Source organism: Gymnoscopelus microlampas (assembly GCF_963454915.1).
Source record: "Gymnoscopelus microlampas genome assembly, chromosome: 5".
Taxonomy (NCBI): Eukaryota; Metazoa; Chordata; class Actinopteri; order Myctophiformes; family Myctophidae; genus Gymnoscopelus; species Gymnoscopelus microlampas.
Genome location: NC_139942.1, coordinates 31,985,918 through 32,011,956, shown reverse-complemented (window position 1 = coordinate 32,011,956; position 26,039 = coordinate 31,985,918). Strand labels below are relative to the sequence as shown.

The window sequence follows — 26,039 nt, the reverse complement described above, 5'->3', positions numbered from 1 at the left end:
GTCCGCGGTTGTTTGAAAAAGTAATGTCCCAAGCGGGAGTCAAACCCAGACTTCCACTGATAGTGGATGGGGAGTCCAATGATTATCGAAGCGTGCCACTGAAGCTGGCATGTATATATATCCATGTTGTTGTTGTTGTCGCCGTCCTCCTCGCATCGCAGCCCCACACCGAGCCTAAAAACAAGCGCTCCACTTCCATTCTACCTGGAATGCCAATCTACCTGTGACATATACACTATTTGAAAATAGCAGATCTACAAGCTCACAACAAGTCATGGTTGTGAGTTCCATTTTCAACTTGAATTATTATTTTCAAAAGTTTTTATACATATTGAGCTTGTGAAATGAGACATTCTGCATAATGAGTACTTTTACTTTTGGTATTTTAAGTATATTTTGATGTGAATACTTCTGCACTTTTACTCAAGTAAATTTTGAATTCCGGACATTTACTAGCAATGGTATTTCTACTTTTGATTGATACTTGGATACTTTTAAATAAGTAAAAAAAAAATCATTGGTACTTATTCCGTCGCTGCTTAGACTACTATATACGTTATAGAACATAATTTAAAGCAATAAACAGCATTAAACAAGGTAGTTACTTTACACCCATATCTTACTCAAGGACACTGTGAAAAGGATAAACCTTATTTTTAACTATGGGATAATTAAGACCCGAGTCTTAAATATCTAGCATTACCATTTACATTTTATTTTGAATCAGTTCTAAAATATATCAAAACGTACCATGGTGAACAAATGTCACGTTATGAGGCAAAAATGAACTGCATACTCATCTTAAAAGTACATTCAGTGTCAATTTATTTTTCTGCAGCCAGAAAAATTGAAAAAAGTAAAACAAAGAACATTCATAACTTGTGTAATTTCTCATGCTTGCACATGTACAGTACGTCTCGATCGGATACAAAGTGTCTTTGAATTTAACATATCGCCACAGTATATTTACAAAAATAACATTAAAACCGCAGTCTCTTTAAACCCGATCTTCAGAAACATTCATAAAAATAAAGCTTTCTCTGGCACATTTGCTCAAAATGCTCCTATATTTACAGTGAAAGACGGAGATGAGTCCTGTCAAGCTACAGCACAGGAATACAGCTGTGGGACACCATGTTGCTTTGCATGGTACATTGTACATTTCAGATATTTGTTGTCTGTTATGCTTATACATAAAATGCAGAAAGAAAAAAAAATGTAAATATCTTGAAATTGACGGTCCTTTTCTCGTCTTTTCATGACAAAGAAAATGCAGCAATTTCTCACAATAGATTCATAATCCTCTTTCAATATAGGAAAAATTCAACGTCTGATCTAGCATATTTCTTGGCTGACAAAGACTTTATATATTGTTAAGTCACTTAAATATAATAATCCACCAGCCTTTTCAATATTTTAGTGTCACAAAATGATTTCAAAATGTATGTATTTGGGGAATCTGAAGTGGAACAAAAATTCTAGGAGGTGACGGGTGTGAATAAAAACCTTTTTATCAGTTGGGTTTCATTTCACGGGTTACACAGAATGCTCTGGCTATAGATATCTTTCGGGGAGAAACAAAAAGGTTTGGAGTATTTTACTTTGTATTTGTCTGACCATTGACTGGTTTTATAATAAAACCAGATTAAACTATTTTTTTTTTGGCTGTCTGATACAGTATGCAAAGCTAAAATGGGATGAGAAACTTAAGAATACATAATTATGACCAATTTAAAGAAAAATACAGTCCAAAAGTGTAGGCTTGGAGGAAATCTAAATTAACAAACAGATGAAAATACATTTCTCAGTATTTCAACATTCAATGTTCTTCAAAAAGAAAATCCAAAAAGAACATACAAATAAATGCACTTTGGAATCATTTTTGGTACAACTAAAACCTTGTTTAGTGTGAGAAGGACAAGCAAAAGGCACACATAAGTAAATAATGGGCAAGATTTGGGCCTTAATTCCTTCAATGTTGCTGGCTAAAAGATTGTTAACAACATTGATGAAATTACCATATTCTGTATGAAGTGTAGTTTTCTGCCAAAATTATTAATGTATTTTCAAGGAAGGTTGGCTTTTCACCAAACACTGAGAAATTGTCAGTTTCCCTGACTGTGATGATACAGTAGGAGGTCAATCATTGTAGAATGTTTACCTTGGTATGAGTCATGCTACAAAGAGTAGTTTGGCACTGCTGAAAAACAAATGACAGAGCAGCATGATACAGGAACACCACAACCCGATACACCAAGGCCCTATTTTATCATTACAAGTCCTCCACCAGATCAATTCTGTGGGAGAATGTGCCTCTGTGTCTATTTATGTGTGTGTGTGTGTGTGTGTGTGTGTGTGTGTGTGTGTGTGTGTCTGAGCAGAACATTCAAACAAAAAGCAGTTCTATTCAGACAGCCGGTGCTCCAGTGTAGGAGCTTCACTTCCACTTAGTCATCTAGCTCTTTGGTTTCCAAGCCTTTATAGTGCATCAGCGGTGGGCTGCTCTGCGACCCTCAGACTGGCCTTGCGCAGCCTAGAGCTGTGATCCCCACCTCGAACCCAAGATTCTCCCACTGTGTCTCCAGTTCTGGTGACGCATCCTCCCTCTCACTCTGTCAGGGTATCCTCTCTGCAGGCATCTGGACCAGAGGAAACAGGAAGAACAAAGGGCAAATTAGGACACAAGAAAGGCAAGACACATCCCAAAACACAGCTGTGGTTGTCACTGCTTAAGGAGGGAGGAGTTGAGCTGGTTGATGTGTCACGTTTCAGTTGCATCACAGCTTGTTTACTTTGATGGGGTTATCGCCCAAGCGTACAGCATTCAACCTCAGACATGGAAATGATTCAGTAATGAAATGTGAATCTCTGACATCATTCAGTTACAAGCAGGCTGACACAACTTCTAACTTCAATGACGCACAATGAGACAGGTTGCCAATGACAACACACAAGCACAATTACAACCTTCTGAGACAGGGACTTGAGACATACTCATTTAATCTCTGTCATGACATGCACAGTACCTAGCAGGCAGATGCTTAGCACATGCATTTCAAAGCTCAGCTTTTTTGAGTAGCCAAATATTTTTACCCCTTTCCCCCCCCAATTTAGTCATTATGCCAATGCATTCTTCCCCACACACTTGTCTGTTGTCACTGCTGTTATACCCTACTGGCTCACCTGCCAGTGAGGAGCCCCACATGGGAGGACATAGCACGCCGACAGGTGCCGCCCCCCAGCCAGTAGGAATACATTCAGTGACAAATATCAGCCTCCCCGACGGGCTTCCCTCCCCTGAACACGGGCCAATTGTGTTCGCACGGACACTCGACAAAGCCGGATGCACCGCAGTGGTTCCAACCATGTGGCGGGCAGGCACTTTACCACTGCGTCACCTGAGCGCCTAGCTGTCTCCACCTTGATTTATCAAAATGAAACGAGTCTATTCTATTCTACACTACACTGCATCACACTGGCATCTAGCAGGGCAATCAGACAGGCTGGCAACACTCCGCCTCAGTCTCACACCGGGTGGTTGACCAGAGCCAGGGCAAAATGCCTGTTTCCTACCTGGTACAGGTTTTACAGTGCAGGGTGGGGGGAGAAGAGCTCAGGGTCCAGGAGGGAAGGGGGGGTTTGGGGTTAGCGATGCTGGGCATCTATACCTGCTGGGCTGAGAACCAGAGCCTGAAGGATGTCCGACAGGGAGATGATACCCTCGATATTGGAACGTTCATCTACTACCACCAACCTATGGACCTGCAGACAGACACACACACACACACACACACACATTATGTTATTGAAGCCCCCCTCAATATTTTTTTTGCGTTTTTCAGCTGTTGAATGTTCTCCAGTGTCCAACCTGCAGTGCTGTACATAGATTTCATAAGCACAATTTTTGACAAATAATTTCATTATGTGGGTTAAGTTCACTGTATTTTGATGAAAGTCGTCAAATCTACAGTATGTTCTGGTACATAAAGGGTGGACAACCACCTCTTTTTGATCGACCTGGTGATCAGAATGGACCACTGAGGTGATAAATTCAGTTATAACCCCCCCCCCACACACACACACACACACACACAAAAAAAAAACATGATATCTAACATTCTATTTGATAATCACACTAAGACTTGGTGGTTTGGATGTGAAAACCATAGCATAGCAATGCGGAGGGTAACTAACTTCCATTAGATTAACTTAATAGAAAATGTATTTGACATATTTTTTAGGGTTTCATTTCGTACTGAAATCGAGTAATACAAGCACCCTAAAATGATGTACGATTTCAAACCACAGCCGTACATGGTTTGGTAAGGGAATTAGGGGTAAAATGAGAAATTTAATTGCTATAGGGGGCTTTCAGATAAAGGCTACTTTTGCTTGTTAAGCATGTACACGTGCTCTCACTTCAGCTCTAACTATCCTGTCCACTATTGTCTCCAGTGTCTCCAGCTTATGGCACTTCATCACTCCCTCGAAGTACTGGCAGCGATGCTTCAGAGCCTGGGTGACGGTTATGTCCAGGTTGTTGTACGTCTTCTCGGCAGCCAGGTTCTACACACACACACAGACACACTTTTAATGTTTAACTGCCATCAACTAAGCTAAACAAAAAAAAACAGTAGCTTTCAGTTTGAGCAGAACAGGAAATGCAGACTTACTATGACGTCAAATTTGGAGTAAATATCCACAACTTTGCCTGCAAGGAGAAAATATAATTGGGCACAGGAAAGTGTCAGGAGTGCATTCGTCCTTTGGCATATACTGTACATCATACATAGAGCTTCAACATGCAAGAGTTCTTGTTTGTACCCGATTCATCAACCACAGGCAGAGCAGACACCCTCCTCTCCACAAAGATATTTAGGGCTTTGATGATGGGCGTGTCAGGGTGGATGAAAGCAATTTTGTTGTATGTACCGATCCCCAGTTCCCCAAGGGTTTGTTTCATGAAAGCTGGTTTGGGCATTTCACACACCTGGGAACATATGCAGAACAATTGGAAGGTAAACTGTCATTGCAGTTACTTGCCAACCCACAGAGATTCTCGTCATAGCTCCAATGAACACTAGGTGGCAGCAGATATGACATGAATGTGAGGCAAAAGCAGTATTCATTTTCATTCAATTTCAGGACAGACCATAATGATTTAACCACATTAACCCTGTAGTTCCTGTTTTGAGGTTTTCAGGAACGTTGTAAGATAAAAAAATGTATACATATTCTTTTATACATTTTTCAAAGATAATGAAAATAACATATCAACAAGCTCACAATGCATCGCAGCTTGCAGATTGGCTATTTTCGCTATTCGTCGTATGATAAAGTATATAGGGCTTAAGTGGTTAATCGTCTGTCACAGTATTGAATAATATGTGGCTTGAACACTAATGCATCAATAACCCAGGGACTTACAAAGAGCTGCAGGAACTTGAGGATCCTCTTGTGTGTGAGAATATAAAGTGCGTTTCCTGTGACAGGGTCGATGACAGGCAGCCGGTGGATTTTGTTTTTGATGAGAGTGTATACCGCTTCAAAAAGACTACAAGAACAAAAACAGAGCCGTTAATGACCAAATACACACTGTCAGACAGACGCACACACCAAGTGTAACTTTCAAAACAGAGAATTCATTAATTATCTATGACGATCAAACAATGTACCTTGCATCAGGTGATATGTTCACAAGAGGCTTAAATGTCGCTTGCAGGTAAACCTCTGTGGAGTATCAGAAGGGAGAGAATTGATTCTATGCTGCGTACATTGTATAAGAAATAGCATTGAAAACTGTCACAGAATGCGAAACAAACAGCAAAACAGGCAATACAGCACTATAAACAAGCTTCTAACCTCTCCATGTCTCAAGCTTATGTTCCTCTAACTCGTATATTTGCACCTGCGAACAAGAGATGCCAATCAGTTCAGAAAGCACACAGATCCTCGATAGGACAAGCAAATCTCATGCAAACATCAGCTCCTCTCAGGGAGACCTACCATTGGTGACTTGTAGTATCTGTGTAGTATGATGATGAAGTCTGTGATTGTCAGCATTCCTGAAATAGTTTGCACAGTCAACAAGCCTTGCAATACTCCACAAAAAAAATAATATATATATATATTCACTTTGTACTTCAGTAGCTTTTAAGTTTGATCGTCTCTGTTTTGTATCAATAGTATAGTGCATCACCCTATAGCTGACTGAGCTTTCATTATTCAGCACAGGGCAGGCTGACTTGCATTAAATCTTGGCCAGAACACATCATGACTCAGCCAATCCAGTATGCATCAATATTATGGAAATTCTTTTACATTTTAAATGCCCAAACGCTACAGAATTCAAACCCGATTCTTGGGACCTCTTTTTTTCCCTCAACACTAGATCTCTTTGCCGAAATAAATAATTCTACAAGCCGATCATAACGCGTTGTCAGCTTGTAGATCTGCTACTTCCACCAAATGATCCCCTATTATGAAATTGTTTTGGTAGTCATAAATCATTTTTATTTTCTGTGAATAATATACCTTCTTCGGGTGTGGGTTACTGAATGCGTAATAGAATCTTAACCTTTCAATAGTTATTGCTGTGCCTAATGGTGCCTGAAAACACTAAATGACTTTTGCTCAAAACAACATTACATGCCACAGGCAAAAAACTACTAATGCAGGTTCAAAACACATTCAGGCCTGTTTCAGAGAAGCACATGGCAACTGATGCACCCTTCTAATTTTCTACACAATAGTTATGATAATTCCTCGAGGCATTCATTAAGACATGCAGAGATTTAATAGGCATTTGTGACATTTTCCTTATCAGGTGTTTCTGCTTAATGGTTTTCAGGGCGCTTACCCACAAAGCTTTGTTTCTCTGTATCCCATAGTGGAGCTGCACGCACACCGTTGGCTACCAAGGCAAAGAATGCTTTCTTAACCTATCAAGGACATTGACAAGAACAATGACTAAAGAGCTTAAATGGAAACATTTGTAATAAGATTTAGTTGTTTCTTCAATAACCCCCCCCCCTTCTTATTGGCATGTTTGTATAGTGTAAAATTGTTTGATTAATGCAAAATTTTAATTCCTCATGGAATTGTTTTGGGCTTAGCATTTCCCTTTCATTCAGATAAGGCTGGATGTAGTGAGTTCAGTGGTTGAACTTCTACACATCAAAGAGCTTAAACAAGCCCAAGATTACTGTTTAACAGCCCTATGCCAATTTCACAACCATCTTAAGACAAAATTCTCCCTGGCCATTGTAGCCAAATGCTACAGAATTCCTGTGGAACATTAACTTCCCTTTATGGCACAGTGGGGAAACTTAAGTATCACATGGATGTTTTCCATTTTACTGCAGACAAAACATGTATTTGCATTATCACACAGGAATACTGAAACTGGCCACTATGCATAATGTTGTGTCTACACTCACTTGTTCACAAAGGTGTGCTCATCAGTGTGTGTGTGTGTGTGTGTGTGTGTGTGTGTGTGTGTGTGTGTGTGTGTGTGTGTGTGTGTGTGTGTGTGTGTGTGTGTGTGTGTGTGTGTGTGTCATCAGATACACAGTGAGAGTACAGCTGCATGGAAGGGATCAGCACTTACTTGCAGTGCAGTGTCAAACACGACCAGCTTTGAGCTAGTGGGGACAATGTCGTAGCACTTGTGCGACTTCATAAAGCGCATGTAAATATCACTCTCTGGTTCAGCAGCTGCAAGGAACAGCAGGAGAGAGAAAAACACATTTAGAAGAAGAGGGGAGAGATCTGACAGCTCCTGTGATGCTGGATCCCCAGCTCTTCTACCAGAGTCTATATAAACATTACTGACTTGGACCACTCAGGGCCACTTAAGAGTAAATGGCTGCTCCATCTGAAAGACTAAGCTCTGGAAACAACCATAAAGCACCAGCAATGAATGTAGAAAACACAACAGACAGAATATGATCTGGACAACAATGTAGGGTTATGCCAACAAAGTTATACATACATACATACATACATACATACATACATACATACATACATACATACATACATCAGAAACATAGAAATGCTGCACTGTAATAATGCATAGGTGCATATATAGGCATATACCAGCATTTAAGTTTAATTATAAGACCTCAATGGAAAGAAATCCCCTGGACTTTTTTGTGTTATCTTATCCTTTTAGACAATGTGTTTGACTGTACTTTGCTGTTTGCATTTCTGTCTAATCAAATATTCAATCAATCAATCAAGTTGGTTCGAAATAACCTACTCATATGAGCAAACTATTTTAAATGTTTTTAAGCATTCATTAGAAAAATCGCCTGTTGGAATGCTGCAGGTAGTGTGACTTTCACTGCATTGCATTGCATTACTGTCGTGGTTCATGAGAAGCAACGTGTAAAATGAGCTTGTAAAACGTCGCTCACAATAGATACATTTAAAAGATCAATACTGACTGCTATGATGTTAATGAACCGATGAAGTCACTATACCCTGTAGAGGGAATCCCTCAATTTGTGACATAATGGATGAATCCTCTGATCTCACTGGATAGGATTCTGCAGACGTGAGCTGCATACGGTGCTTAATAAATGGCTCTTTAAAACAGGTCTGATGTTTAACACTAACCCCACCGAAATGTAGCTATTTGTTTCAGCTATTCTGAATCTCTGTTGTCATACTTCGCTTATCCAGGAAATAGTAGACTAGTGAAAGGAAAATGTAGTTTAAAAAATAGAAAATTGTCTAGATTGTTATAAAAATGCACTTACCATCATCGTCTAATTCAAGTTTCTCCAGCATGCCTTCGAATAGACCGTAGACCTGCAGTAGGAAGCAGAAGTTACAGTCAGTCAGGAGGACCGTAGCATAAAGACCTCACGACACACAAAAAGACGCGCACGCTTTGAACGCGCGACAAAGTTTGCTGTAGATTGTAAGCAGCTAGGGTGCAGCGACTGGTGTTGCCATGTCGGTTTATCATAAGCGACTTTGGGCTTCTTTTTCTGTAAAGTTGCTTGTAAAAATTGGTTCTCAAATATTTTCATGAAAATGTTGTGCCAGCGAGTAATTGTGTTGTTCAAAATAGTTTTTTGAAAATAGCAGATCTACAAGTTCATGTGAGCTTGTAGATCGGCTATTTTCGGTTTAAAGTGCCTCATGTCATGTGGCCTTGTTGCTTCTTTTGGGCTTGTTTTCCTAGACCTGGTTGCTTATTTCTCTCACAAAATATGGCAACACTGGCAGCGACTTTCCTCAATGTCCCGATAATCTACTACCGTCACGTCCCACAACAGCCTGTCTTCGCTCAATGCGACCCACTTCACTCTGGAAACGCTAGAAATTGATTGTCTAAAAACCCTTACCGCTGTGTGTCGATGGAAATTTATTGCTAAATTATTACTATACGATGCACCCCCCCTACAACACCGAATGGAACGGTCCTAATCCATTTGCTGCAGTATGGGGCAACCAATGTCTACACACTGGTCATACTAACCACTACTACAGGAGGTGTGCCAGTGTTGCCATGCCCGCTTATTATAAGCGACTTTGGGCTTGTTTTTCTGTAAAGTTGCTTGTGCATATCATAGACTGTATACAGTGTATCGGTACATATTGGTGGTTGCGGGTTGCGTTTTTTTGGGCTCTTTTCTAAAGTGCAGTTGCTTATTTAGGCTTGTTTCCTAATGTTGTTTATAAACCAGTGTTTCTCAAACATTTTCATGGCAAGGACCCCCAATATTCAAAAAATACCTTTATTCCTCCCCAAGATTATTCCCCAAATATGTTTTGGAAAATAGCAGATCTTCAAGCTCTTCGAGCTTGATCAGCTGTTTTCAAATAGCCACAGCCTAGTCGCTTCTATTGGTCTTGTTTTCATAGACCTGGTTGCTTATTTCACTCGCAAACTCTGGCAACACTGGTGTGGGTGCGTATGTGATATGTCTCAGTAAGAAAACACATTCAGTTCATACACAACTTATGGAGCAGTTTTCTGCATCTCCCGGCGTGTTTGGCTGTAATATTACGCAGAGGGAGAAATCCCTGTTTGTCCCGACAGAGAATAAAGTGTCTCGCTGAAACCGAGGAGAACGCAACGCAGCCACCATCATGCTCCGAGGACACACCCCTCCATGCAGAGCCAGGTCGCTTCACCATATTAGGACATTCCTTGTTACCTAGTAGCAACAAGCTACACACACATCCGGCTGTCCATCCACACTTTCATGTTTTTTCTAACAGGAGGAAAACAATTAATATGCAGTATATTTAAATGGGATAACGTGACGGACTGTCCAGCTTAAATAACACACATCTATCTCATTTACCGCTAGTAGCTTATGCATTAGCAAAGTTGCCAACAAGACAACAACAAAAAAAGCACAACAAAAAAAAACATGCAGAGTCATCTTGAGTTTGCTTACAAAACAAGCATATATGTCGAAACCTTATTTGTGTGCCTGGCCTATTTCACAACCCACTGCTGCCAGCAAATTATATACAGTATGCGGCAATATATACACACAGTATATACATACAGTATATAAAGCCTTATAAGTCTCCTCTGGGATTCCCCATTGTTGCCATGAGTCACCCAACAATGGTGACACAGCGCTTCTCCAGCCAAAACTACTGCACCTTCATAAATCTTCCTTTGCTGCATCACAGTGGGGATACATCCTGCTCTGCTGCCACAGGGAAAACTAACATGCACGCATAGCTTTAAGTGAAGGCAATTTATTTAATTAATCCACTTTAAGACTGGAATTAAAATTATAGCTGATTATCGAGTGAGCCCTGTATTTATGGTGGGACAGGGAGGGTGTGAGAGAACGTCCGTCTATGAAGAGGGAAAAATGACAGAGAGAGGGAGATTCATGACGCATGAGTCCCATACCCAGCCTTGGGTGTAGGTATCAACAAAAAGACGAGGTTGGTGATGAAATATTGATTTGCCCTTTCAGGGTACTATACTCAAAGTGAGCAGTCTGACAGTTGACGCAATCATTCTTCATGAGACCACAGTACATCGCACAGCAATTCCTCGCTCCCCCTAGGACACATCAGTATCACACAGCTCCCCAGCTGTTATTGCACAGAGATGAATTCTAAACAAAATCATTGCTGATGAAGAAGCTCAAAGCTAAATAAATGCAACCTAGATCTGGGCTGATTTCTGACGACCACTAATTTGAAACCACTAATTCTATTGGGGGCAATGCATAAACAATATTTACACACTGTTCAGACAGTCAGGACAAATGTTGTAAATACTGTCTTGTTGACACACACAATTGGAAAAGCATCAGAGCTCAAAGCAAATACATTTGTGTGAGTAATTTACATGTAAACAACCTTAAGGACTCAGAGGAAAGAAACACATGACATCTTGGATGACGCCATGAGAGGCCACCATTGACCAGCCACAAATCACAAAATTGTTATTAATAATAGCCATGTCAACAGTTGCACTGTCTGTGTTATTGGAGAAACTAGTAAAAAACAAAAAACAAGATGAGAGTACAGCACATGACTCACTTGTTGTGAGGTAGTGTTGGCTGGAACAGGGCTGGAGTAAGGAATAGGGGGTTTGGCAGAGGGGAGGCTGAGTTGCTGTCCTGTGTCAGGGGGAGACGAGAGCGAACGAGAACGGGAGCGAGAATCCAGGCGTTCGAGGGCAGGTGCACTCTGCTGGGCCCCCTCCAGGGAAAACAAAGGGGTGCTGGGGGCCTGGGTGGGTGTGGTGGGAGTAGAGGTGAGTCCAGAGGCTGTGGAGAGATGAAGATCAAGGATGAGTTTGCGAAAGTTAGCACTCTCTTCTCTTCTAAATGCAACATCATCAGATGGTCAACTTGCAGCTTTTGACTTAAGCATTAGCCTTTAAACCGGTGCCACTCATAATGATGTTCAACTGAACTAAACCAGTGTACTGAAAGGTAACCAAAAGTGGCTCGTTGGAAACAAAAAACAAAATGTGGTATTTTTACACTCTCAGAGTTAAATTAAGCTCGGAGGACTTTTACTGTGTATTGTGTACAGACAGATTTTTTCTCTCTTGCGCATGATCTGCATCTATGCCCCTCAAGTCCATGAACAACGGGCAATAATACATTGGTGTATTAAAATCAACCAGCTCCGGTCTAGTGGACAGCTGTCTATGAAACAGGACCTCGTGCAGGCTCTGGCAGTGTCAGGTTGAGGGCGCCAGACACATGACAGCCCTCACATGCCCCTAAGCACCAGACGTCATGACGTTACGCAGGGTGACATGAGACACTCACGCCCCCCGTCAGTCTGTGAGAGGGTTGTCTGATGTACAGATCACAATCCTGATCTGCATGTTTCAAACAAACACTACTGTTTGTACTGTTGTGAGTGCAGTGTGTCTACGGGAACACTGTAAGGTAGTGGTTCTCAACATGTGGTCTGGGGACCGTCAGGGGTTCCCCAGCTAAATGATTGATTGTTGTGTACCAAATGGATCATTATGGGTCTGTAACTCCAAAAGTGTATACATGGAACCACATGGAACATTATGGGTCAATTTGGTTCCATTTGTACACTCCAAGAGTTAAAGGAGAATTCCGGTCATTTTAAGTGTTATGTTTGATGTGTGTCAAATCACTTACCAACGTAGAAATGAAAATCGCGTTACTCGACAGATCCCCCTGTCAACCCCCACCGTTGCCATGATACTCCTATCGTGGATAGCCCAAATTCGCCTATTTTAACAAATGTAAAGTCTGTTTTTTTCTCCTAGTACTCATTGTGGAGTCCCATGATAACGTAACAGGCGCTAAAACTCCCGACAAGCTAACGGCTAATAACAGAACGAGCTAACGCTGGGGCTGCTTATCTCTCTGCATGGCAGCCCCAGGTTGCCAGGTCGGGAGAGAAACCAGCAACCAGCATTAGCTCGTTCTGTTATTAGCCGTTAGCTTGTCGGGAGTTTTAGCGCCTGTTACATTATCATGGGACTCAACAATGAGTACTAGAAGCAAAAAAACAGACTTTGCATTTGTTAAAATAGGCGAATTTGGGCTATCCACGATAGGAGTATCATGCCAACGGTGGGGGTTGACAGGGGGATCTGTCGAGTAACGCGATTTTCATTTCTACGTTGGTAAGTGATTTGACACACATCAAACATAACACTTAAAATGACCGGAATTCTCCTTTAAATAATACTGAGGATTTTATAGTGCGGAGATAAACATGTTATCAAATAGGGGTCCGTGGCCTAATGCATATCAAACTGAGGGTCCTTGAAATTAAAAGGGTTGAGAATCATTTGTTTAAGGAAAGAAAATTCATGCATGTATGGCAGAAAAGAATAAACAACAAACATCAGTAAATGTTACATTTGGTTGGTTTGGTCACATGAATATAGTCATAAAAGAAGCTCAACAGGGAATTCTTAATGGTTTAAATAACACTTAACTAACACCTCAGTGAGTCTGCAGGTTCCAGTATTCAAAACCATAATATTTACAAAATTCTCCATTGGGGCATTCACACTTGGTGCTCCCTAATAGCAGGCTAGACAGTTCACTGGCTGTGCCCAAAGTGGGCCTCACTTGATCCTTGTGTGCAGTGGACCTTGACTTATTAGGCCCAACTTGATCCTAAAAATGTGCAGTAGCAGTTAATTTGTCCCCAATCTGCTGTTGTGTCAGAAGCCATGGAAAACATCATATTCACAATCACAATGATCTTTTCTCTCTCTAAATTGTATTGTTCTTCTTTGAAATAACAGTTACAATGGAGTCTGGAGTTTCAGCTACAAACAGCATTTTCATAAAGGAGGACTTAAAGTGAACAGTGACTTGTTTCACATTGTGGAAGCTTGTTCATCACTCTCCACTATCTCTTGACATTTAGCTGGCTCATACCAACCCTCTTTGGCCTGCTTTGCTTCTGCCGTGTTGACTTCTTATTTTAGCCACGCTGTTGTGGCACATTCCACAGTAGGAGATAACCTCCACCCACCCCACCCTGCCCGTACTCTGCTTGGATAAAAGGGGCAAATGGGGCAGGCCAGAAATTGCAGGGCAACAGGAAATGGATGCATCTTCAATATACCAAGTCTGCTTCATGAGTGGTAATCAGATATCTAGTGCATACTGTATTAGAGAAATGCAGCGCTGTCTGTATGGCAGTACTATGGCAGAGCATTGAGAGCCTGTCCAAAAACATACCAATGTACATAGGTTGCATTGAATATCTGTGCAAGTATAAAGGGCATCCCTGAATAATGATTAGTGTCTCTCCTGTTATCGTATTAGAGTGTAACGCTGGCATATGTAGTTCAAACCCACATAAGCAGAGCTAGTCTAGAGCAGGGGTTCCCAAATGCCAATCCATGCCAAGGACCCCCAAATAATAATAATCATAACGCGTTGCATCGAGAGGAGTTTTGAGCCTGTCGATCTGCTATTTTTGAGAATCTTGGAAAACATTTTAACAATAATGACATGCCCAAAATAGGGATGCCAGGTTTAAAGCGGTTACTGGCGCAATAATCTTGATGAATTCTAATTGAAATGAAATGTTTTATGAATTGTATTTTGATGACATTTTTATTTCAATTTCAATTTTCAATTGACCCCCCTGGCGCACCCTGGTGGCCCCCACTTTGAAAACCTGTGATCTAGATTCTAGAGCAATAGGGTGTGTGTGACGATTGTGATGGTACGGTACTCCCCTGAGGAGTATCAGGGCTGAGGGTGTTGTCAGCCACGTGGGGGGGCGTTAATGACTCCAAGAGCAACGTGATCCTTGCTGGTTGACGTCAGAGCAATAGCAAGGCCACCACAGAGCCCCCCCGGGGACACTCTGGAACAGACATAGCTGGCCGGCGCTGAGTGTTTATAGGTGTTGTTTGTGGCTTTGCTGCAATGAGCAACATGACATGCCATGACCCCAATTAGTAACACGAATATCAAAGCCATTTCCTACATAGTATCCAATGTTGACTTCCTGTGAAGAGAAAGCGTCTTCCTAGAAACTAGGTATCATTTCAGCCACCATACAGAAATGGACAGGATTTAAATGTATTTGGAATATACATATTTCAATTACTTTTGAGTATTTATCATTTCTACTTCAATAAATTTAATCTATATCACTAGTTCTCAATGTGGGGTCTGGGGACCCTCGGGGGTCCTTGAAGGGTTGCCAGGGTATGGGAACTGCAACGGCCTCAAACAGAAAGCCCTACAGAGAGCGGCGCAGATGGCCCAGTGCATCGTGGGAGGTGAGCTTCCCTCCCTCCAGGAATGATATGCGAAGCGGTTTGTAATCAAGGCTCAGTGAATCGTTAAGGACACTGGCCACCCCGGCCGCAATCTATTCTACCGTTGTATCAGGAGCTGTACCACCAGATACCAGAAACGTTTTTTTTGTTGTTGTGCCGAGCACCGCCTGTTGCCAGGCGGTCGTGGCAACATAGGCCACCACCCACTCTGTATGTATAGACTGTAGAGGTGCTCTGCTGCCACTGTATTCAAACCGCCATCTATGTTTACAATGACATGCCTGATATACGCTGCTAAATGATGTCTCACCTGCACATACCCTTCAACTTCTTTACGCTCCAAATGATTGGATATACAGGTTTTGTAGCAATTGTAGAAATATTAGACCTTAATTGACAAATGTTCAATCCTGTTCTAATCATGTATACGTCACATTACTTAAATACATATATATATAATATATATTTGAACATTTTTGCCCAAATTACATCGAGGTGCCCACTCTTCCTTAGTGGCCACTCGTCCCGTTACCGTCCCTTGTTGTGAGCTTGGTATTTTTGTACGACAATGTTGTATGACAAAGTATTAAATAGGGCTTAAGTGGTTAATCTAATCTAATCAATTTAGTCGATTATCAAAGAAGTCTATTAGACATTATTTTCGCCTAAGTTTATTGATATATAAAATATAAAGTAAATATATTTTAAAAAACACGGCTCGGGATGATAGTATACGTCTTTCTAGATGGACAGTGTTCTCCTTGGCCTGTATTGTCATATAAGACCATTTATGTTCTTGATATGTATCACGGAGGCCCTATAACACCACGCCTGGAACTGTCATGGAGTAATCTTGGCGATTAGGGTTCAAGGACTGGTGGGGCGAGCTGAAGGTGTCATCACATACACTATGCCAATGTCTTTATGATGAACACCACATACCACACGGCCGTACATCACTATGACAGCTCTCTGGCCCCTCATCCACTCACTGGAAGTCAGCCAAGGTCTGAATCAGGAACAGTGAAGTTCAAGGTTCATGCTTTCAGCTGAGTAGTTGATTGGTGTCACATTAATGGTGTTACCTTTAACTCTGAAGTTGATTGATTTTTCTGTGAAAGGTTATGGGGTAGAGCAGTGGTTCTCAACCAGTGGTCCGGGGAGCACCAGTGGTCCTTGAGGGGGTTAAAGGTGGTCACCAGCTAAATGATGAAGTCGGTAACCAAATGGACCCTTATAGATCTTTAACTCTTGAGAGTGTAAAATAAAACCAAATGGACCCGTAAGAGTCCATTTGGTTTCATTTTACCCTTTGTTTGTGTGTAAAATGAAACCAAATGGAGTTAAATTATTGTAAAACATCTGCATTACTTAATTAAAGAATTGTTATTTTGATCAACATTAGCCTGTTGTCTCTCTATAGTATCAACATCAACACAACATGGATTTGTGGACAAAATCTTATCCAATGATGACAAAATAGTCTTGGGTCTGAATCTCATCAAACGGTGGTTCCACTGAATAGATAATGGACCTTGATATGAAAAGGGTTGAAAACCACTGGTGTAGAGGGTGGGAGAAAGGAGTGGGTTGGATGGTGGGGATTTTGGATGTCACTGTATAGGCAAGTGTGCATATAGCCTTGCTAATTTACATGAGGGGAAAAAATGTTTAAATGGATTTCTACATTCATGTTGAAATGTTTTGCTTTTTAATATTGTGGACACCACCAGGAAGAGTAGCTGTTGCTGTGAGTGGCAACTAATGGGGATCTAAATAAACGGCAATGGTAAAATAGCATGATTAACCACTTAAGCCCTATATATGTCATCATACGAAAAAAGGTAAATGGTGCATTTATATAGCATCTTTACCAAAAGTGCATTACATTTACCCATTCACACGCATATGAAAAAGTTTGAGAGGACCACTGCTGTAGAGTTATGTGTTATGTCGGAATTGCCCTGGCGAGGCTCAGATGTCTGCTGTCTATTTTAATGAAGTTTGACGTTTTCAAAATAGAGCAGCTATTCCAAAGGGACTGAGTGATGTGGGCCAGAAATAATGACAATGGATTAACACTTTATCCGTGCATAGTGGCTATACATTACTAGGTTTACACCTAGTAATGTATTACTAGAAGAACATCTATAGATAAATACAGTATATGTTCTTTTGGTGATATATTCCATTCTACATCTACAGTATTAACGAAATAGAATGCATGTAGCACTGTGCTGTCCTGTATGAGTCATAGATATGATTCATTTTGAAAATCTACTACCCCTGGCCACTGGCCAATGGCCACAGCTAAGCCTCTCAGAGCTCTTCCAATTTGGCTTGTGTCCTTTAAATGTACGTGAATGCATTGCATGCATTTGTGAAACAAGAGACAGTTCAACCAAGTGCCCAGTACCTGAACTATGAGAACCTCAGGCCACTGGTGAAGCCTGATTTATATTTGGTTAGCCGATCTACAAGCTCACAAAGCGCCGTGCTGCGACACGCTGTGATCTTGTAGATCGGCTATTTTCGGTGCAAGACACCGGCACGCAACTAAGTATAAATCAGGCGTCACATTCCAGCACCCACAAATACTGTATACTCTGCTTTTAGTTTTAGCTGCTTCCTTTCTTCACCAGCTTAACAGGGAAGAGTGTGGTCTGTAGGTGATAATTCTGCACTTTCTACAGGGTCCCACCGCGAGGCTCAATTTTAAAATTTGTGTCTTGCACTAATGAATGCTACATTAAATCAATCTGTGCCCATTATCTCAATATGCCCAGACCATTCACTAACAGAGGGTGTCCTCAGAATGCCTCGCTGCAGGTAACTAGATGTGCTAAAGGCACATAATGAATATTATGGGAGTTTTATGGTCGTGTACTCTAGAGATCTGAATTATGTGAAAATAGGTCACTGAATGTAGTCACATGGACCTTGTGCAGTAGTCAGAGGACAGTTTATACTGTAGATAATAAGCAACACAGTAAAATCCAGGATGTTAATATAACTAACTTAAGAGTCTCAGAGTTAAATGTACACTCTAGATTTTGCTGTGCACATAGGGATCATGTGAAGAGCGCAGGACATTACCCGACAGACAAGATGTTTCAGACTGACGTCTCCCTCCAAGCCCATCTTGCTCCTTGCGCTTCTTGCTCCTCCTCAGGCTGCCAAACCTCTTCATGGAAAGTAGCGGCTTGCAGATTCAAAACTAAATTTGACCATGACCACCCGGGTCACAACAGGGGCTCAGTGATGGCCCAAAACAGTGAGTCAAACAAGAGTTATTCCATCTGTTCCAAGTTTAAACAACAAGGCGAGTCAAGGAAACTTAGTGGACAAGTGTATCCTAACCAAGGTGAGCACACAGATTTCAATTGTGAAATGTTTTTGGTTGGTCTCTGGTTTGGGTTTGTGGAGAGAGCTGGTCCTGTCGGGCGTCGGTCCACTTCAGTCAACGGACAGAGAAGACGGTCTGAAGTTTTCTCCTGGCTTCATATACCGTAAGTCTTTAGCAGCTAAAACAATCTGAACAATCTTCCATGAAGAGGCTCATTGATTCAGAGAACGTCTTTCTTCAAGCCGGTAATCCTAGTTTGGAACAGACAATGATAAATGACAGTACGTCACAAAATGCACGCCAAGTTTACTTATCCTTAAGTCCTACAGAGCCAAGGAGGACCATGCAGTGTGCAATGTCTGTAGCAGCTCATACGCAGCTCGATTGAGAAGGCTACGGGGAAGCTGGAAATTCTACACGTCCTCTGTGAAAGGTCCCTCTCTCCAGTGATGCAAATAACACCATGGATCAGGGAACCTCCCACCCACTGCCTGGTTGCCCCCCCCCCCCCCCCCCCCCGAGAGCGTTGCTCGCGCAGCAGTGGCGTCAGTGCTGTAAATTGTCAGGTGCAGCTGTGGGTGGCGTCTCTTTAATATAGCACGCGTGTCAGCAGCCTGTAAAAGGAGGCCAGCCTGTGACAGATGCCCAACGATTGGCTCTGCCGCTGCCATGTCCCAGCCCCCATACTGCCCTCCCTTCCTCTGACGGAGCAAAATCAGCACAGGGCACATCTGTCTCATTTTGTCTTCACAAAAGAGTAACACAGCAAGTGACACACACTCAGGATCATAAATCCTAAATGTCTCTTGAGATCCAAATCTCCTAAAGCTCGATCGAGTCTTAAGTGCTGGCAGAGTCGTGAACATTATGGCGTTGCCGCGTTTATGTTCGCCAGTTTTAAGAGTCGACTATCTCCATGTAACTTTGAGAGCCTGACCTTTAATATTGCTGAGAGCAGGCCAGTTTGGCTGGCAGCAGGGGGGCATCCCAGATCCTGTCAGCTGATCCGAAGGCTTCCATTATTCAATACCACTACCCCTTCTCAACAGATCACCCACTTAGAGTTTGCAGTATCGACTGCACGTCCATTGCTGGTCTCACCTGACATGTTATGCAACTACTGTACTCAGCCTAAGCAGCACAGGATGTCAGTCACCAGTGAGATGTCCAACACCCTGTCCAAATGTTTTCCCTCTCATCCTAGTAAAACACATTTGCATAATTCTGTAGCGCCGAAGGTGCAAATTCTGAGGACAACTAAGCTGCGGGGTATTCAGACATTACAGAGCTAGTGTTTTTAGGTTGGAATAAAACATACTTGAACATTTATGATGTACATAAAAGCGAATTCTCAATCCGCATGTCTACGCTGCACATGACTCTGCCCTTTTAAGGATTGTGTTCTTTGAGCTGGGGAAATCAAAGCTGCCCAGTTCTTTTATTTACTGACAACATGCAGTGGCAACAGAGAAACACGGAAAAAGAGAGCGAGAGAGAGAGGATAAGAAAGGAGCGAGTGAGCCTGCATGACTGTGTGAAGAGCTTGTGTGTCTGGTCACTTCCAGATAAGGCCATGAAAGAGCTACAGAAGTCTACGGCAGTGAGAGACTGACAAAATCCAGACAATGTGGTAAATGCATATTTAGCATAGCTGTAAACAGGACAGTCTGATCATATTTGCAAATACAGATAACAGTATGTGTACATTTTGCCCTGATGCCGTTATACGTTAATGTAGCATTATAATATAAATATATCCCTAGAATAAGGATTTAGAGGTCCTTTTGACCAACAGCGATGTCAGTTACTATTTTTCTTTTTCTTTTTTTGTTTGAACTGCAAGTGCTTTGAGACAGAGAGCATGGTAATTAGCACACCCTGGTGGTGAAAGCGGGAGGCCTACAAAAACAGTTGAATTGAAGCTTATTCAAAGATCTGATACAAAAACAACAGAAAGGTCTGTATCCTTAACTATAACATTGTTTTGTCACATTACTTAAAATTCTATCAGCCATTCCCTCTGATCCTAAAATCAGCCTATATTTCAGGGGAATGCTGGGTAACTGGGTGAATGTAAATTGGTGCATTTTACATGGTTACCATCAAACCAGTCCAGAGGAAACAAGAGAATGCCCACTTTTGTGGTCTGGACCTGGCAGTGTTCCAGCAATTGCTGCCAAACTGACCCTCTGTGAGGAAGCAGAGAAGATTGTGTGTGTGCGCACATGTGTGTGTGTGTGTGTGTGTGTGTGTGTGTGTGTGTGTGTGTGTGTGTGTGTGTGTGTGTGTGTGTGTGTGTGTGTGTGTGTGTGTGTGTGTGTGTGTGTGTGTGTGTGTGTGTGTGTGTGTGTGTGTGCCAAGGAATATGACTCACCTTTTTGGTGTCTCAATCTGCTTCCTACAGTAGTGTTTCCATGCAGTGTATTATATAAGAGCTATTATAGACATTAGTTTGTTCTTTGCCATTACACAGAACATTATTCTTGCTAAATACCTTTTCATTGGGAGGGCTTACTTTCTCTCCCATTTTCTGCACAGTTGTGCACAGAGGTACTCTCATTATGATATCTCTGGGTCATAATTATACGCTGTTATGAAAAGCTGTTATAGCAGGATCAGTGCTTCTGGGAGGCCAGGGCAAGTAACTTTGCAGTGCCCGACCCAAAGCCACAAATTAAGAACTAAACAAACTCTTCTTTGTTAAAGTCAATGACACCTTTTTTCCCCTTCCTACAGGAAGTTGTTGACACAAAGAAGTGAGTGAGTGATTTCAACCTAGTAACAACACACCCTGCTAATAAATCCCATTTATAATGGCAGTAAGATGTCACAAAATAAAAACTGGCTACTTCCTGGCTTGTATTTCCCCTGCAAACAATACCATGAGCCATTGAGGGTAGACAATCCTGCAATAATGTAGTATCTGGTCATGACTACACAGATTGAATATCGTTTCCTGTGTGATACTCGGTGGTAACAGTTTTGTTGTCTGTCTGACTTCCTCAATATTGTGCTTTGTTTTAGTTTTGCTGAAGGTGCAAAATAATAATAAATGACTGAATAAATAAATAAATAAATAAATATGAGAGAGAGGGAAACAGACAGACAGACAGACAGACAGACAGACAGACAGACAGACAGAATGCTGTGCCACTCTAACCTGCAAAAACGCATCCAAGAACATGTCAAGTCACATTGTTAGGAAAAGGTTTCTCGTTGCTTTGGTTACCACATAAAATAGTTTGTAGCCTGACTTAAGTCCTAAAAAGGGTTTTTGTTCTACCATCAAACAATGACTAGCTCATAGGAAATGTACATAGTGCTAATGAGAATGGCTGCTGACTGACTTTTCTATTTTGTGCCTTGAGCACTTAGGCTTAGTGTTGTCTTCCTTATTTTTAAAATGCAATTGTGATCTGTCACACCTGAAAATGTTCATCAATGTCAACATTTTCAGAGTGCAAGACATTATCAACAGTGTGTGTAATAGGGGCTTACCTTTCCGGGCTCTAGAAAAGAGCTTGATGCTAGCCGGCGCTGAGCTCGATGAATTGCGGAAGATACCACTGAAACTTAAGCGGCGGGGGGACTTGGGTGGGGAGTTCTGGTGGGAGGGATATGGGAAGATGGTTTTGGCTGAGCCTGGACTGGTCTTGGACTGCACTGGGGCAGACATGGGACAAGATGGCAGGCTTGTGCTGGCAGGACTCCTCATGAAAACTGCTTTGGTAGGGCTGCTGGAACGGACACAGGGCTCTCCCTGACAGAGAAGAAAGAGGCAGTTTCATTTCACTGCAATCCTGTAAATGGTTTCAATCTAAAGCCGAATTGTTCCTATAGTGTTGTACTATGAGACAGAGAGGCTGAATACACAAGCTGGGAAATATAGGGAATATTCAAGCATAAAACCTACACTGAATTATCAAAGACTGAGAGGTTTATCTTTAAGTGACAGCATGTTCTCTGCAATTTTGGTCACTTCTCCTTTAATGAGATATGAAACCATGTTTAGAAAGCATCATCGCATTCGTTCATGAGACCTCATGCAAACAACGACAGCACTACGAAATTAGTATCACATGCACAGCTGCCTGCTACAGGGTAAACTGATGATGTTTAGAATCTTGTGGTTGCCGTTAAACAGAAGACACAAAACTGCATAATTTCAGCTGTATCTACATTTGTCTACAGCACAGAGTGTAGCATGTATAATAATGAATGCATTTTGATTCAAGGGCATGCAGAATGGACTCATCTCAGATAGAGGTTAATAACCACAGCACAGGACTCCCTTACCATATGAATGATAAATACAAGAGAGGGGAGACCATCTACTCTGACAATGAATCAGCACTTCTCCAATTAAATGATACTAGCAAAATATACAACATTGTGACGCAGATCATGTTTACGATCTTGACCTTCCTCAGTATCACATCAAAATACTCAGAACCTCCCACTCTTTCCATGTACAGCAACCAAAACAAAACATGAGCAAGGACAGCCAATCTCGCTAGAGACAACATGAGCTTCCTCCAACTAGTGACTAATACTTACAGCGCCAACATTTTAACTGTGTGCGTGAAGGTAATGTGAGAATGAAGGAACACAGCATACAGTGATCCACCATATACAGAAATAGCATTTACAGAAAACACAGTAAAATGTAGTTGGAGTGTTTTGATAACAGAATATGTGGATAAGAGCCTGTATAATCAGCAATATGTACAAAACAGGAGATAAAGCTACATGCTGACATGGGAGGCAAAGACAACCATTACTGCTCTCGAAGAAAACAAAACGAAAAACAAACAACAAGTAGCCTACGCTACATCTCTAAGCTTCACTGTAGTCCTCAAGCCAAAATGAGATACAGACAGTAAATGTTTTCATCTAGACTCCTCTGCAAACGGCTCAGGGCAGTATTTGCTTAAGGCTGGCACAACGCCATGCAGACATTTCTTTTGAGCCAATCCAATGGCAAAACTGTGGGAGTGAGAGCACACGCCCATCTCCTCTATTTGCCAACAACACACTCGTCCTTCCCTCTCCCTCCTATTGTGCAAGAGCGTGTCAAGGCAAGTGAGCCACATGACAATGCACGGCACAAGTTTCCATGTGCCATCAACCTTGAAATACTGTAAATATTTCTATTGTAGACAAAACTCTCTCTTCATTTATGGCATTTGCAACCAAGTCAAATTAGATTAGAGGCAGTAGTAGAAAGAGGATGCTGTTTTCGCTGTCTTTGCATGGATCAATTTCCTGTACATGATCCGACCAAGTGCCGGACAAACAGAGGCAGAACACTGCTGTCTGCTCTTCAGGGTTGGTCGTGAAGACAAAACAGACATGTCTGATATTTCACTTATTGAACACCGTATATGAACCAGTAAAATGTTTTCAAAATCAGAGACACTAGACTAGAGTATGTGTATTATGAAATGAAAGAAGTATAACTCCCCCAAATAAAATAAGTATTTAGAAAATGGTATACATGAAAATGAAAATACAAATACAAATATATTACTTGAACTAAAACATATTTACCTTCCGAGTCCCATCTTTGGTTGAACCACTGGTCTGAGTGTCCACTTGTGGGGACGTAAATGCACTGAAGTCCTGAACATAGAAGAGGATCAGGATTAGTTTAAAAACATATTTGAGCAAGCTGACATACAAACATATTCATGAGCATAATATACGTACATCTATACACACACATGTATACATGCAGGGCCTTAAATCTCATGAAACACTGCAGAAAATAACAAAGGCATGTAATGACAGGATGAATCCCCAACTGGATCCCAGATTCCCAGCAGAAAAGCGTGTTTGAGTCAAATAAATCTAAAGGAAAAAGTGTGCTACCAGCGTGCCTGGCAGCCCCACCATTTTGCTGATTTGGGTGAAAAGCCACACAGCCTGCTCAAGGTTTCCAGTGTTTGAAAGAAGAGAAACATGTTGAACCACATCTGAAGCATGTCCAAAGAAGATGCAGCGCATGACCTTGCTTTACCTTCCTCATACCAAACAGGTTATTAATTCCACCTACAGAGACGGTAATGACATAACAGTACCAGAAACACAGTGAGGCTGTTCTGTACCATTTTTTTAATATGGCTGTGCAGATGTTTTTTTGTATCTCTTGGATGCAATCCAAAACAATATGCCTATGAGCTAAAGCTACACGAATGTAATATGTGCAGTGGAGACTGAACAAAATGCATTGTCAGTTAAGTAGGAACTCTTGTAGCTCAAGGGATGCTTTTGAACTATACAAGCTTCAATGCAGCATGAGGGCACATTAATATTTAGTTCAGCAAGTACACAGCCTCTTTGACTTTAAAAGAAGCAAATACATGATGTCTGCATGTGTTACAAATGATGATTTGTGCACGGACAAGGGCAAGGTTATTGTAAGAGAAGCCAGACTAATGAAATTTGCAGTTTCCCCCCACAACCAGAACCACTACACATAATGAATCATGACTCATTGGTTTGGAGCCCTGTACGGTTCCTCCCAAATGTTTTTTTCTGACTATATGCCTCTCCAGTTTTCCACCGACATTTTATAAACAATGTTACATTTCTTCACAACCTCCCTTTAAAAAAATGTTAAGCTTTATATGGTTCAAGTTTTCCACGTCTTGCGATGAAGAACGGGAAAGTGTAGTGGAAAAAGTAGTGTTAAGTGTAAATAAGCTGTAGTAGCCTAGCCATGGTGATCAGCCAGATGATGCCTTATATAAAGTTCTGCACATCCATGTTAGAGGGCATCATGGACACTGGCTGCACAGCACAGGGCCATATTAAAGCACCAATGCATAACTATTTAAAGCAGGAGTATTTACACATATAATAATACTAATAGGCTAATAATAATAATGACAATAAGAAAATGAAGTATAACGGGCATAATTTGCACTGCAAATTGTGCCTTGTACGTTCATTTGCTTATTGTCATTATTATCATTAGACTACAAGTATTATTATTATTGTTACACGTTAAATGTCTTTGGCACAATGTCAGTCAATGCAAACGACATGACCTGAAAGACACTGGGCTGTCACTCATGCACGCTCGCGTTTAGTCGCGCGTGCGTGTGAAGAACATGATGTGGAGGAATAAATAATGAGCCTGAAAGTTACAACAAGCCCTCCTGCAACCTACTTTAACACACATATTATTATTATATGCTGTACAAACAGCAGGTACTCAAACCATACGCGTTGTCATACAGCGATGACAATCATGTCAAACACTTCACCAACTCACGGGCATGTTTATCCGCAGACTTCTCTTTTTCTTGGGTGTTTTCTTAGCGCTGTCCTTATTGCTGGACTCCATCACCGTGCTTCCCATTGTATTCCTGGATGATGGTCCAGTTTGCTGCAAAAAGAGCGACAAAAACAGTAAAGCTGAGCTTTAAATGAATC

At 41.5% G+C, this 26,039-nt stretch overlaps 1 protein-coding gene across 3 annotated transcripts in view; it reads right to left on the bottom strand.

The window, feature by feature from the left end:
• Positions 1-801: 801 nt before the first annotated feature.
• Positions 802-26,039, bottom strand: part of LOC311045758 (5'-AMP-activated protein kinase subunit gamma-1-like) — a 25,278-nt gene continuing 40 nt past the window's right edge. The window contains exons 1-16 of one of the 3 annotated variants that reach the window (XR_014600805.1): positions 25,879-26,039; positions 24,150-24,221; positions 22,098-22,359; positions 11,536-11,765; positions 8,766-8,817; positions 7,610-7,716; positions 6,860-6,941; positions 6,007-6,065; positions 5,863-5,908; positions 5,676-5,730; positions 5,428-5,554; positions 4,825-4,990; positions 4,674-4,711; positions 4,420-4,566; positions 3,574-3,762; positions 802-2,639 (exon numbers count right to left, since the gene is read on the bottom strand). The exon at positions 25,879-26,039 is cut by the window's right edge and continues 40 nt beyond it. Coding sequence is in view for 1 of the 3 variants with exons in the window: in XM_084057781.1 (XP_083913907.1) it covers positions 2,608-2,639; positions 3,669-3,762; positions 4,420-4,566; positions 4,674-4,711; positions 4,825-4,990; positions 5,428-5,554; positions 5,676-5,730; positions 5,863-5,908; positions 6,007-6,065; positions 6,860-6,941; positions 7,610-7,716; positions 8,766-8,817; positions 11,536-11,765; positions 22,098-22,359; positions 24,150-24,221; positions 25,879-25,965 (1,656 nt within the window). In the remaining 2 variants the exon portion in view is untranslated. Of the gene's footprint in view, positions 2,640-3,573; positions 3,763-4,419; positions 4,567-4,673; positions 4,712-4,824; positions 4,991-5,427; positions 5,555-5,675; positions 5,731-5,862; positions 5,909-6,006; positions 6,066-6,859; positions 6,942-7,609; positions 7,717-8,765; positions 8,818-11,535; positions 11,766-18,349; positions 18,840-22,097; positions 22,360-24,149; positions 24,222-25,878 lie in introns of those variants that run through there. The other 2 variants (XM_084057781.1, XR_014600806.1) reach the window with 2 other exon arrangements.